The sequence below is a fragment of the Vidua macroura genome, chromosome 3 (genome assembly GCF_024509145.1).
Source record: "Vidua macroura isolate BioBank_ID:100142 chromosome 3, ASM2450914v1, whole genome shotgun sequence".
Taxonomy (NCBI): domain Eukaryota; kingdom Metazoa; phylum Chordata; class Aves; order Passeriformes; family Viduidae; genus Vidua; species Vidua macroura.
In genome coordinates, this window is record NC_071573.1 from 21,721,581 (window position 1) to 21,735,905 (window position 14,325).

Here is a 14,325-nt window from a genome sequence, read left to right on the forward strand (position 1 = left end):
TTCCCACAGCCAGGCTGTGTGAGCAGCACATGGCCCAGGGCCCACAGGCTGGCAGGGACCAATTTCCTGCTGGGCAGGTCACTCGTGGAACTGGCCACCTCCCCTCCACTCTCTAAAGCAAAGCTCCTCCACTTCCATGGTCCTTCTGCAGACAGATGTTTCCAGCTTGCCCAAAGCTATACTGCCATAAAAGCTGATAGGTGAGAAAAAGTAAACCAGACTTCACCTCTCTGGTCCCATTCATAAAACAGGGAACAATCCCACAGTTCACTGAACACAGAAGTCGCTTCTGTGAGAAGCCAGAAGCTTTTCCTGGCCCACCCATCTGGGTAGAGCTGAAAGAACTCAATTATGTGCGGTTCAATACCTTCCTTTTGTACTGACATGGTTGGTATTTTTTAAGCTTGCCTAAAAATGCTAAATTCATATTTGTCAGTGCCCTGGATGTTTTTTATAAGCATGCTTTTTGCTCCTATGGATTACATTAGAATTGTAGCACCAAAGGGAGGGGGGGTGTTTTCCTTTATTTTTTCTTTTAAAAAAGTAACCTTTTAAAGTACTAAAATTTTAAACCTCATTTCTGTTTTACCTTCAGCTGTATCCAAGGATTAAACCTAGACAAAGAAGCTTGACATGAAATAGTACAGAAGCCAGATTCTTGAGGTACTAATCATGGATAACTTACAGCAAAAAAAGTCCATTTTGTGTTGGTTCCAATATCATGAGACTTATTTCAATGACAATGTAATTTGAAAGATATGAAAAATGTGCTTTGAAAACAAATGAAGGATTGATCCATGAGCAAATGGATGAGGGCATTGTACAAGATGAAATAATGCTTACAAGCAAATGAAATGCTGCTGCCTTTGGTCTAATCAAGCCATTATGTTCAAGTACCCACCCGGTTGTCTTCAAACAAGGCAGAAGAGAGTCTCGCTTCTTTTCTGCATTAAATACTTTTGAATTTGCCATTGAAGGAATCATCATAAAACAGACAACTTGGCTTTGTCCAAATTTATCCCGAGGCTTTTTCCAGATGGGAGAAATTGAAGTATGTGCACAGCACCCAACTGCTTATTGCTGGAAGCAGAATGTTTGTTAAAAGAAGCTAAAAAAACTGAAGTGCATCTGAAGAGTGATTACCACATGACCAATCCATTAAGCAATAACTTTTTTAAAAGCTGTAGCACCTTAGAAATTCAATGTATTCAAAATATCATGTGCTGTAACAGAAATGTAGTTTTAGATTCCTCTTTTTACAAAGAGCCTCATGTATTTATTGTAGTTTGTACTTTGAAGACTAAGTGTAGAAACTTTCTGTAGTCTTTGGCAATGTACTTGTTTTTACTCTACTTGTTTACTCCACCATTAAACTTTTGTCTCCTCTTAAGCTTTAACTCTGGGTATTTTAATAGTGATTTTTATTAGAAAAGTTACCAGTAAGACACACTGTTGTTCTACATTACACTAACTTTCAGCTACTTTCTGTATTAAACTGAGCCCCTCCTCCCCCTCCATTCAAGGTAGTTTTGCTGCATTTAAAATTGAGCTGAATCTGTTAGTGACACATTGTTAACTTTAAAAGCTAAGGGACATACTTAAGGAAAAAACACAACTTGGTACAAGTATTTTCCAAATAAAGCCTTTCCTATAGAGCTATCCTTTCTATCTCTCCATTTGGCAATAATTTGATACTGAACAGTATTTAATGGAGGAGCAAATAATTCCTTAAGGGTATTTAGAAAATGCCTCACCCTGCAGGCTACTAGGTAAGTCCTACTGCTTTCTGAAAAGGTGCCCATAAGGAAGAAATAGTTTGTAAGGAGGACACAATTCCTCAGGTGGGGAAACTAAAGGCAGCAGCAATTGGCTCACAGTCACAGCCTCTGCTTTCAACAGGCTGGGTGTGGGGTATATAGTATCAATCTCTAAGAAAAAAAAATTGCTTTTTCAGCAGAAATAACAGTCTGGCAAACTTTATTTCTACTTTTTTTTTTTTTTTTTTTTTTTTAATTAAATTCTTTCTTGTATTTCAAAGGAAGATAAATAAGATACAGGAACTCAAGATTCCACCTGAGAGCACGGGCTTTCTCTAAGAATCTTGTTACCAGCAGCCTCCAGCTCTGGGCACCTCAATGCTCACTTCGGTCAAAGATGTACTTGCTACTCAAATTCTTTAAAGAATATTTCACTAGGATAGTGCTGGGGCTTGGAACCCCTATCTCTGAGTACAGGTGTTTAGATATGCAATACTACCTCTTTACTAATTTCAGATATGCAGGATGTTATTCAAAAAGCACTTTTTAAAACCAGACTGTCAAGCTATAATGAGCTTTTCTTCCTGAAGTCCTGTAAAACACCTTAAATACAAAGATATTAGCAAAGCAGTGTTTTCAAAACTTGCACTGAGGATTGATACTAAGCTACAGCCTTTTTCCAGAGGCTATATGAGAGTAGGCACCGACTGTCAGACCCATAAAAATGAGGTTGCAGGTTCTTCTGTGGAAGTAGAATGCTTTTCTTCTTGCAATTGCATGCAAAGTCTGCTTGCTTTGTGTAAGTTAAGGCACATTCATGTTTGGATATTACTTGTATAGCTTGATTATCTTCACCGGATCATGCTCTTGTAGAGGTCTCAGGCTGATGCCAGTGGCTCAAATGACAGTAAAGCACAGATACTGTAGCAAGAGAGAGAGGAAAACAAGATTGTATTTAGTAAAAAGACCTGTAGCAAGCAAGCAGAGCTGCATTTCTAGCATATAGTCAGCCTGTTGTTACAGAAGTAATTTTAGGTTCTTTCCTGAGCGATTTAAATTTATATCTCATTTAAATCACAATTTTGGGATTCTTAGGTTCAGAAATAAATTATGTTCAGGTAATAAGGAAGTCAAACACATGTAGGAGGGTACTTTTCTCCAAACCTAGTCCTTTCTACAGGGCACATATGGGGCAGAAAGAAGCAGACATGAGCAAGACCATCAGTCTTGCCTACACAACTGCACCAACATTTTGCTCTGTTGATAGAAAAAGCAGGGAAGAAGCCAAAATTACTGCTTTTACCAAAAGTGGCTTCTGGTGCAAGTAGCTGTGTCTGTTAGAGAATATGTTGTGATGTAGGTACATTTTTAAAAGGTAACCTTTCTAAGGCTACTTACAAATACAAGGTAGATAAATCCAGCACAAATGTGAGTACTTAAAACCAGCCATCCTCAGTCAGAATGGAGCAGGACAGACTCTACATTCCCCTCCCCAACATTTTCCCCCCAAAAATAAAAACAAATGTTTTAGAGCGAAATGAAGTTACATTAACAAGGTTCAATTCTATTGTCCCACTTTTTTCTGTATCCACTTTTCTACACATTTCTATGGTTGTAAAGAGATGACAGACAAGGGTAAATACAGGAACTAATTTGAAAGTCTTTCCTTTCCTTGTGCTTCAGGATCAATGAGGAATTTAGTCCCAGAATCTAAAACCTGACAACAGCCTAAACCCCAAATCAGAAAGGGCCACTCCAAAGTCATTGTGCAGGAGCAAGACTGAACATTTTTAATTGTTACCTAGTATTTTTTAATCAACATAGAGTTGTTTGCAGGGAGGACTGGCTGTAGTTCAGCAGCCTGGCCTAAAAGACTGATTCCTGGATCTAGGAGAAGCCAGATTAATATTCAGGTTTGAATTTGTCTGAGTACCTTATCCTGGGCTTCTGGACAGTTCTGCCTGGACAGTTATCCTGCTGGAATCACAAGGCAGCAGACCCTGTCTGGTTAGTGAGCATGTACTCACTGAACAAGGTTTCGAGCCGAATCAAACACCGCACCAAGTTGTCAAAGTCAATTATGAGGTCCTCATCAGCAAAACGAGCCACGATGACCTGATGTAACTGGCAGTTCAGTTTGAACCCTGAAATTACAATGCCAAGGATTTAAAAGACTCTATTTCCAAAGTGTAAACATGGGTACAAAATTAAATGCCTGATCTTGCGTGGTGGCAGGAGGGGAAGGCTCCAGAGTGCCCAAAATTCAGTAAGTTAAGATGGGACTGTATGGCTCTGAGCATCTCTCAACCATGCTTGAAACTGATGGAATCCTATGAAGAGACAGATCAATATAAATACCTGCTGTTTCCAGTGCCCTCCTCATCTCATACGAGTTCATGGTACCCGATCGATCCACATCAATTTCTCTGTAAATTTTCTGCAAAACACAAAACCCAAAGTGAAACCTTGACAATAATTCAGAGCATGGTTTGGCTTCTGGCAGAAGTGAAATATTTTGAAATGCAGCCTGCGTGTTATTTAAAGAACTTTGCAACATTGATCTGAAGGACTTGGTACTTACATCCATTTGTTCTAAAAGTGGCTTTAAAAATAAGTTTTTTTAATGCAGTAGCCAGAGCAGATAAAGACAAAACCTGGGGGATTACAGACACACAGTCCCTGCTTTGGGAAAGGTGACTGTGCACAAATGGCACAAATCAGTCTACAGCCACTTCTACGAGTGATTGTTCTCCCGAAGGGGTTGTGTCTCACCTGGTATTTCTGAATCTTTGTCCAGAGGGTGTGGAACTCCTTCAGTCCCAGTTTGCCACTCCCATCATTCTTCTCTGAGTTAAGGAAGTTTCTTCAGAGGGAAGAAAAAGGGGTTTCCTCTCCCTCCGCTGGGTTTACTTGCATGGGCAGTTATGACTAAAACAAAATTGCAAACAGGAGAGGGATTCAAGTCCTCTCTGAAGGACTCATCCTCTCTCCAGACTCATCTTGCTGAATACACAATTGTTGTCCAAGATTTCTTTCTAAATCATTATGATCATTAATTTAAATCATGACGAGTTCACAAGCTCTTTCTGCACTCCCGCTGCAAGTCTCTGTCTTTCCACTACAAGTATAAACGAGCCAGGATGATTCCATTTTATTCTGCATAGTGGGTTCAACACTGCAGTTACTGGAGCACAAGTCCTGGGTCTGGATTATAAACAGGAAAAGCCACAGCCAAGCCTCCTATTTGGAGACCTTCAGCTCTTGAGCGAACAGCTAACAAAAGAACCTGGTCATGGTACTGCTCCCAAAACCTGCCAAGGAGTGTCTGTGGACTGCTGTATTTCACACCAAATTATAGGAAAGTATCACCTTGTGTTGGTAATTTTCCATTTTTCCAACTCTACAATTCAACTCCCACTGTAAAGAGAAGCCAAACACAACTATTCTTTGACCTGATCCTTCATCCTACACTTTTACCTGTATCTTAGGGAGTAAAAGCTCCTAAAATCCTGCATACTCTCTGCTTTCTGTATGGCATGTCAAAACAAAACACTGTATTTGTCTCCCTCATTTTCCATTTGTTAAGTCCCCCTATGGCTTTGTGATGCTCTTACCAATTCCAGCCAGATAACAGAGAGGTGAAACAGCCCTACAGCCAAGGCCATCCTCACCATGCTGAGAGCCTTTTCCCAGCACAAACATCACTTTGTCCCCAGCTAGATCAGAACACCCAACAGCTGGGAAGGCTTCCAAGCAGACTTTGTCTGATAGATTTTCCCATTACCTGGGATAACACACGTGTGAACAACAACAACAAGGGAGTGGCTTTCTCAGGGGAATCAGGGTAAAGCCAGCTTCTCCACCTCAGGAGCCATTAGTACACCAGGATGGACCCACCAGGGAGCAAAGGCAGCTGGCCTGCTTCAGCACAGGAAGGGGAATATCATCTAGGAAGAGCTTTAAAGGACACATCTAGCAGGTCAACCATTATTTTGCATGTCTCAATACTAAAGCCATCAGATTTAATATCTTGGCCTGTAAAGAAAGAGCAAAAGACAGGATTATCACTGCATGCTGAATCACAGCACCTTGCTAAATGAGCTCTCCAACCAGCTTTTATTTGCTTCCAACGGTGCCATCCTTTTGGCTGACAAAGAGGCTTTGGGTGCAAGTGAGCTGGGATGTGTCCCCAAGCAAACAGCCTGAGTAGTCTGGTTTGTAGGCATGCTGCAGGAGCAAGAGACAGAGACAAAAGCTTTCCTGCTCTTACTGTCTGCCTGCAAAGTGGACTTCTATGGACAATGTGGACTTCTACCTTATGGAGGTCTGCAGAAAGTGGCTTCATGAAAGGTTGAACATGAAGCCAAGCTTGGTAGCCAGCAACAGCCCATTGCTGATTACTGGCTGCTGCACATAAACATACACCACAGTCCTGACCATCTGATAAGATTTCACTTTGGAAATTAAAGAGACAACTATTTCTCCAAGCACTTGTTTCTTGAGAAAAAGAAGCTCAGAGTTTCAAAGTTTCTCTTCCTCCTTAGGGACACCCCAGACCATTGGCTGGGCTACTGCTTGAATCACTCCTGGGTGGTTCAATACTAAAACAGCAGCAATATCTCTCTTGCTTATTATCAAGGGTTATTCGAATCCATCCATCTTCCTGGCAGCCAATTCCCAGTGGCAGATGCTGGGATAAAAGACACCCATTTGTACCCTGCCAAAGCACACATCCTGTGAAACATCTTCTGGGCTGGCACGGCCCCAGTGTTTCTGCAGCCCCCTGAAGCAGCAGAGAAGAGCACGTGGTTGTGACCATATGGAGAACCAAGCAGCATGTCTGGGGCAGAGCCCAGGCTCTGACCCTGCCCAGGTCAGTGGTGCCCTCTGTGCTCCCATGGCCACAGTAGAAACCTGCTGGTGGCCATCTGAAGCTGCTGGTGGATGAAGGCACTCACGTTTAGCCAGGATTTTATTCAAGATGCTGTGCAGTTTGAAGGCGGAAGTCTCTGCATCCTGTGGAAAAGACGAAAACAAATTTTCCACCATGAGCTGCAGACACCATCTGCAGCTTCTGATTCCTTTGGGCAAGTTGGCCAATTTCTAACACCTCTTGGAGTTCAGTTCTCTTGAATGGAAGCAAGTGAGAAGCTCTCCCCACCTCCCATTCCCAGGAGCACCACCAATTTCCAGAGATTAGCACATCCAGCAGCAAGGTGTGTCCAAGGCAAGAGCAGCCTAGGGAGAAGCCCAGCCCAGCCAAATGCTCTGCCCAGGGACAGAATTCAGGCCCTGCAGAGATAAAAGTCGAGCCTACAGTTCAAAAGGAGCAGACATTGTTCACCAGGAGTGCTCCCAAATCCGCTATGGAAGCAGGTGGGTGACTGCACAGGTTCTGGGATGCACAATTGTGCTCACACTTGAGAGCTGACTCTGCACAGGAACTAAACTCTGTCCTGGGGGAGGCATCTCTCTTGCCCATTCACCATGATGCCAGTAAGATATTACCAGAAAAATACTCACACTTCTTGCTAGCTGGCCAAAAAGCTTTTTAAAGCTGGATTCAATGTCATCTTCACTGATCTCAGTCTAAAAGACAGAAACAGAGAATGTCAAAAGGCGAAAAGTTTCTGCCTGAGAAAGACTTAATGCATTTCCTTGCCCTTAATAAAAAATTCAAATGACAAGGTTGAAGGTAGAGTGTTTTTTACTATGATTTTATTCAGTTTTATTTTCAGGGGCACCTCAAAATACTGGCATTGTAGATGCTGGAAAAAACACCCACTACACACGAGGTAGCTGCATTAGTAAGCAAAGCATTCCCAGCTCCAGCAAGACTAAACATATGGTGAGCCACTATTTACTCCTGGAAACAGCATTACATGCAGAAACAGCCCTGCTGCTGAAAGCGGCTCTCCTGGATTCCTGGAGAACAAAGGGAATTTCCTGTGGCTCCAGTTACTCTTGAGAGTATACCTCTGCCTGGGAAGTCCAAGTTCTAGATAAAGGACAACACTTGTTTTCATTAGATTCCTGATGATATTTCCATTTGCTTGACACCCAGCAATGGATATTGAAAGACCTTTTCCCATTTTCCCAAAGTGGGACAACATTTCTTGAAAATGCCTATAGAAAACATCACCCTGCACAGGGAAAAGGCACTCCAAGCCTCCCTTACAACAGAATTATCTCAATTTAAAACATTTAATTTGATGTACCTCATCAAAATTGCCTTCAATTTCATCATCTATCACCCTAGAAAGAGAAAGAAATCAATATTAAAATCACCCACCCTGTTCAGGGATGCACATACTCAGCTGGCTCTGCTTAGGGAGGAAGGACCACAATGGTAGCCCCTGCTCCCAAATCTTTGATTAATGACCTTGTTCCTTCCACCCCATCTAAAAAGATGTCTCATTTTTTCTGACTGGCTCTTTGACATTCCACAAAGCCATACCAGGAGACATCTCACATACATAGACAGCCACACTGGCTCCTGCCCAATAGCACTAAGGGGAAAAGGCTATTTCCACATACCTGGAAGTGGAAAATTCCTGCATATTTATCCTGGAAGCTCTAGTCTTTGGGAACAACACGGGCCAGAATTTCTTCATTCTTCATTCTGGGTGAGAGGAGCAATGGCTGCCAAGAGCCAACAGTCCCCTGTAAAAAGAAAAGGAAAACAAAAAAAACAAGACAGCGTTCGTTGTTCAAACTTTAGTTTGTTGCACTGTATCAGGATTGTGCATTATAACCAATTCAGTTCCCTCAGCTGGGATAGGACAATCCCTCCCATCACTTTATCTCTGAGACAGATCAAATACCCTCCAGATCCAGACAAGTGTTTCCTCAAGACCAAAGTTATTTAAAAAAAAAAAAAATCAAAGCAGGCCTTTTTTGACCTCCCACCACAGTGATCACCCATTCTGGCACTGTTTGAAGGAAAACTTAATATTCAATTGAGTGTCTGTATGATAGGAAGAAGCACAGAGAAAAGGCAAAGAGCAAAGAGCCTGTGTGGGCACACACAGGTACTTAAGGGTGCAATTTTTCCTCAAAGGTGTTTTCTCAGGCATAGGCTGCATTCTTTTCCCTTCTCCATGTTTAATAAACATGTTCCTTGCTATCCAGAGACCTGTCCTGTGGGCAAGCTCTCTTTAAGGTCTCTTGCCAGCCTCCCTGCAAACAGGAGCTCCTTTCACCTCACACATCTCTGGAGGCTCATGCTTGAGGCCTCTCTCTTCAGTCCCATGTCTGATCTCCAGCACAGTCACTGGAGAGCCAGGAAAGGCCTGAAGGCAGCCACTGTTTCCCAGTCCCACACACTTCCTCATCTTCCTGGGATGGAGCCAACACACACTAGCCTTGCACACCACAGGCTGCCTGGACAGTGTTTTTCCACACCATCTCTTGCCATGCAGAGAGAGGAAGAGACCTCAGATCTATAAACATTACACCTCTACTTTCTGTAATTCTTTTCAGAGCCCAGTTTTACTTTACCAGAGCAGTCACCTTTCTGCTCAGTCATGGGCCTCCTGCAGCTCATTAGCAAGGTGGTCAGAGATTTACAGAACCAGATGATCCCGACTGCCACAGCCCAACACAAAACTCCTTGTTACCATCCCCAGATCCACTGTTCCCTTGCTTTGTGAACAGAGGGCAGTCGGTATTGTGCATGAGATCCCACAAAGGAGCCCTGCAGGATTGCAGCTTCAGTGTGTGAACCTGCCACAGCTGTCAGCAAGCCAGAGGCCAGCAAAGCAGCAGGCCCTACACAGCCACCTCTCTCCCATGGGAAAAGGCACAAAAGCTTATGGGTGAGAAGCCAGGATCCAAATGGGACAAAGTCTCAGAGTGAATGAACTCCAAAGCAGGCCTCGAGGTGCACCCTCAGGCCCAAATCCATCACTGCTCAGACAACACCAGCAGGAACATGGACAACCTGCATCTCCCTCCAGGCTGCCAGCACTTGGCACAGCTGACCCCCAGGAGCAGCTCTGAGAAATACATCTGTCCTACACATCTTTTCACATCTCAGGAAAGGTGGAAGAGGTGAAATTGCAGAATAATTTCAAAACTTAAGGTGCTTATACTGCTTCACAATCTGGTGGGGAAGAACTGAACATAAAACTTCCCCTTCAGCCCTGCCTCTGGCTGCTTGTACTGCAATGGAAAAATCAGCTTGTCAGAGAAGTTTTTAAACAAGAAAGTCACCTTGCTATTCTCCTCTGACAGACTATGAAGCAATGATGAAATTCCCCTCCCTACTCTGTCACAGAACATCCACTTTGCAAAATGGTGACTCCTCACACAGCCTCCTTCAAGGAGCTGAGACCCTCTTCCCTGAAAGCTGCATCCAGAGGTAGCACTATGTACTGCAAAGGTGTTTGCTGGGAAAGACAGGGCCAAGAGGAAAAAGTCTGGCTCAGAGGGCAGCTGTCACATCATTCTTCCCAAGAAATAGTAGTATTTTTATTCCATACCCAGGGCAGGGGCTGGGCAGGCAGGGAGCAGCACAGGAAGAACAAATGAACCACTCAAATGGCCACAGCAGCTCAGGAAGGCTTGGTCAAGAAGCTGATCAGGCCTCCAGATGATGAACATACACTTCAATGCTGTAATACATCTTTGAGTCATGCCTTCCCCTGGAGACAAGAAGCATGGAAATTCAAGGAGAAACACCCTCCAGAGGACCTCCAAGCCCACAAACAGAATTTATAAAGAATTTCCTTTATTTTCTAGCTGTCTCATCAAGGCAGACTGAAATTACAGCCTGTTGTAAAATCTCTGTTGAACTTTATACTGGTTTGGAGTCAAACACAAATCTTAACTCTGATAACTCTGGGCAAGGTCTTGAGGTTTAAAGGCAGCTGCAGCATATATGGGAGACAGCCTTTGGTTTCCACACTTAAAAGGGCCTAACAGCCAGGATATAATCTCTACCTTTGTGAACAGCCATCACTAAAAGCACACCTGATAATTCAGACTCTGGATGAGAACAGATCTCATGTTTATACCTGGAATTTTAGCACTAAGCAAGCTTGAGCAGGGTCTTTACCAAATAGCCTGAACATCCAGAACTGGTGCTTCTGCAAGGTTCTTGACAGTGATTTTTCTTAGATAGGGAAGGAAAGCCCAAAGAGAGGCTGACAGACAGGTTGCTTAGAGCATGAAAAGAGTGTTAGCAAGGCTACATTCATCATAAATAATTTTTGTAAATGAACAAAAGGCAGGACAAAGTTATCAGAAAAGGGAATATTCTCAGGCTGTGAGTTTATCTATAACATATATTAACAAGAAGTGCTATTTTTGTCCTGTCATGTTTACTTTTTCCTGCTTTCAATGTTTTACTTGTTATTTCCATATACCCATTTCTTCATTTACCTAATCTTCAGCTTTAACAAGAACATTAGGGAAAAAATAAAGTAATTGCAAGGCAAGCATAAATAACCGTAAGGGCTTAAAATTAGCCATTCTGGAAAGAAAAGGCAGACAAAACACACCCATCAAATGCCTGAAGGGCTGTAAGCAAAAGGCAGCTCCTCTGGTCACTGCACAGCTCATGTAAGAGTATGGGGTAGGAGGAAAAAAGGAAAACTCATCATTATTTTAAAACAGTCTTAGATGAAGAGCTACTGAATGCATTTATATTAATACCACAGCACTCCAGAATGTTTTCTGGTTACAAACACGAGGCTGTGGCAGTAGAGTGGCTGTCAGCATGAGAAAACCAAGGGTCTGATTTTCGAAATTCAACCTATTCAATTTGTTATTTTTTCACACATTTGTTACGTGACGAGGAGACACCTGCATCCAAACAGCAGCTGGGAGATCCTGTGCTGTTTACACCCCAGTGTTGTGATACCACAGTGACATCCACTCCAAAAAAAGGTGGCTAAAGGTGAACCAGGATTCTCTAGCTTTGGAACCTCCCCTCATTTGTAATGAGTCACCACATCCCATGTGCTGCCATTTGGAGCCAAATACCATCACTGACTTTGCAGATCTGATACTGAAAAACCAACTCCAAATACTCTCCTTCAAAAGTTTCTCCTAAGGGAAAAAACCCAAAATGACAGACCAAAACAAAAAAAACCCTCACAAGGCCAGAATAAAGGATAATCCAAATCCTAAGGGGCAGAATTTGGTGTCTGCAAATTTTCTGCACTGATGATCAGCTTTGTCTTATATGGATCACAGTTTCTTATAGTCCAGGTCAAAAGCAATTAAACAAATTTATGCACCTGGCCAAAGACTACTGAGCTAAAAGAAACCCTGCTCATTAGCTGAGCTGTTTGGTTACACATTCCCTACCAAGAAGCTGACATGCAGATGTGATGGGTCCATGTGCTCTGGATGCCCCATCTTCCCTGCAATACTCCCAGATGTTCTGAAGGGCTCAGCAACAGCAGTGAAACTCCCCATGGGCACAGGTCTATTGCTTTTTGATCAAGCCTTTTGGGGGATAAATGGGTCTACAAAAGCTTCCTATAGAAAAGAAACAGCATAATAAAAATACAGGTTTCCAAAAGCGCCTGACATCTTCCAATGAAATATTCCCTATAACATTCTAAAATGTAATGGGACATGAACATTCAAAGTAAATACAAAGTTCAAGTAAATGTAAGCTTAAGCAAATTTATCAATACAAATTCTGGTGTCAGATAAGGCAGTGGGAAAAAAAAAAAAAAGAAAGCATTTGTACAGTGCATCTGCCAGCTCCATTGTGTGAAAGAGCAGAAAGTCCATCCAGGCTCTTAGGAACTCAGTGGCTATACAGAGATAAGATCAAAAGCATCTAATTTTTAATCAACAGTTGTCACACAAGACCAAAATCCTGCCCAGATTCATGAGAAGACAGCCAGGAGAGTCATTGCAGAACTTAGTGACAGTGAAAGAGGAGATACAAACAAGAACACTGACAACCTCTGATTCAGATGTAGTCAGGAGGTACAAAAATACCATCTGTGAGTCACTTCATATCCTCTGGTGATACCATACAACCCCCTGAGAACATCTGACTGGTCCAAAGATCACTAGGGCAGCAAATGCTTTCATCAATTTAAAAACAGAGTTTGGTATTAGCAACAGCAATTTCACAACTTGAAAATGAAGATTCAAATCTTTCAAATCTGCTCTTGCTGCCACAGCATCAGCAGAGAAAAGCTGGAAAACCAGAAAGCAACTAAGTGACTCTAGAAACCAGCATTTCTACAGAAATGCCAGAAGTTGAAATGGCATTACAGTAAACTTTAATTTCAATTTGAAGAACTTCTTACCAGAAAGTTTCACAATAAAAAGAGGTAACAGATGTCTGGCACATGTGTTTAAGCACTGGGACATGCTTCATGCCAAAATAGTCATGGTGAGAGATGTGGTATTGGGTGGAGAAAGAGCACAAGAAGGAAGCTGGTGACATGGTAACAACGCAAGGCACAGCAGTGTCTAACCCACATCACCAATGATATTGAGGCACAAGAAGAACTGAGTTCATAATCTAAGTATTTTTACTGTCATGGATTTTTTTATACAAATTGCATCTGGTTGTCAAAGCATTAACCTAAAAAACATCTGAATGAAAACATAGGCACAAAATATAACCTGCTCTGTTACATTTTTGGACATGAACCCACAAGTAGCAGCAGTGGCACTAGAAACTAAGGAGATGCAATGTGGTGAATATCTGAAAGCAAACAAATAGAATTAGGTTCCTTTGCCAAGTTCAGCAGCACAGCACAGCTCATATCAGTCATGTTTCCTACACAAGAGCTGTTCCTCAACCACACTATCTATCTAATCCAAACCCCTCTCACTACAGCTGTGGAGTAGGAGCCTACTGCTTTCACTTCACTTCACTTTACTACTTCTCCTCATATCTCTGCAGACATCCTCCACCTAAAACCCCTTCTGTCAGGCAAGGCAGGAGAGAGGCCTCCAGACTGAGATAGCTGTGCACTCACAGCCAGGCTAAGCCATTTGCTCCCCACTGTCCCCTGGCACTTCCCTGCAGCTCCCAGAGCTTCCCTGGAGAGCCCCACCAAGGGGTTGCCATTGCACAAACTGAGCAGAAGCCTTGGCAAAAGCAGAGGGCTCACAGGCTGGCCCATCCCTCCTCAAACACTCCAGTTTTGTCTTCCTTGAGAGCTGGTGACCAGCAGGGAATCCCCCATACAACTTCTTTTCTCTCTACAACATCTCCCCAGGTCTCAGGAGATTCCTCCTGCCCAGCAGAACTCTCTCCCACTGGGGAAAGAGAAGTCCTGCTATGCACTCCACTGCTCTTCCAAGCAGACTGTTAAAGGCAGAAATGAGTCAGGCTGCTCTCAGGCACATGGATTTGAATGTGAAAGGAACAGGCCATGATCAGCAAAACCATCAGTAAACCAGTGTATGCAACCTGGCTTGGTGGCTGTGCTCAGAAAGGCTCAGAAAAGCTCAGGCTCAGTAACCACACACACGGTCCCTACCTGCAAATGCCAAGGAAAGGTGAGAAAGGTCTGATTTGAAATGAACGGAGGTGGTAGGATGCAAAAGGAGGTATTGGAGTGAGTTACAGCTGTGTATAAAC

General features: G+C 42.9%; 1 protein-coding gene across 1 annotated transcript; it reads right to left on the reverse strand.

Annotated features, from left to right (window-relative positions):
• Positions 1 to 360: 360 nt before the first annotated feature.
• On the reverse strand, positions 361 to 5,784 carry LOC128805148 (calpain-2 catalytic subunit-like). The gene is made up of 5 exons (XM_053973657.1): positions 5,728 to 5,784; positions 4,530 to 4,598; positions 4,116 to 4,194; positions 3,785 to 3,901; positions 361 to 2,678 (listed from the first exon to the last, which is right to left on the reverse strand). Exons 1-5 carry the CDS (start codon positions 5,743 to 5,745, stop codon positions 2,617 to 2,619), a joined length of 345 nt encoding a protein of 114 aa, XP_053829632.1. The 5' UTR covers positions 5,746 to 5,784; the 3' UTR covers positions 361 to 2,616.
• Positions 5,785 to 14,325: the final 8,541 nt, after the last annotated feature.

What these genes read in the sequence shown, in the direction of transcription:
- LOC128805148 (XM_053973657.1), bottom strand. An exon ending in CAAAGATTCAGAAATACCAG is followed by an intron (nt 4,195 to 4,529) that starts GTGAGACACAAC and finishes TGTGTTTTGCAG; the next exon opens with AAAATTTACAGAGAAATTGA. An exon ending in TCGGCTCGAAACCTTGTTCA is followed by an intron (nt 2,679 to 3,784) that starts GTGAGTACATGC and finishes CTCTTGCTACAG; the next exon opens with TATCTGTGCTTTACTGTCAT.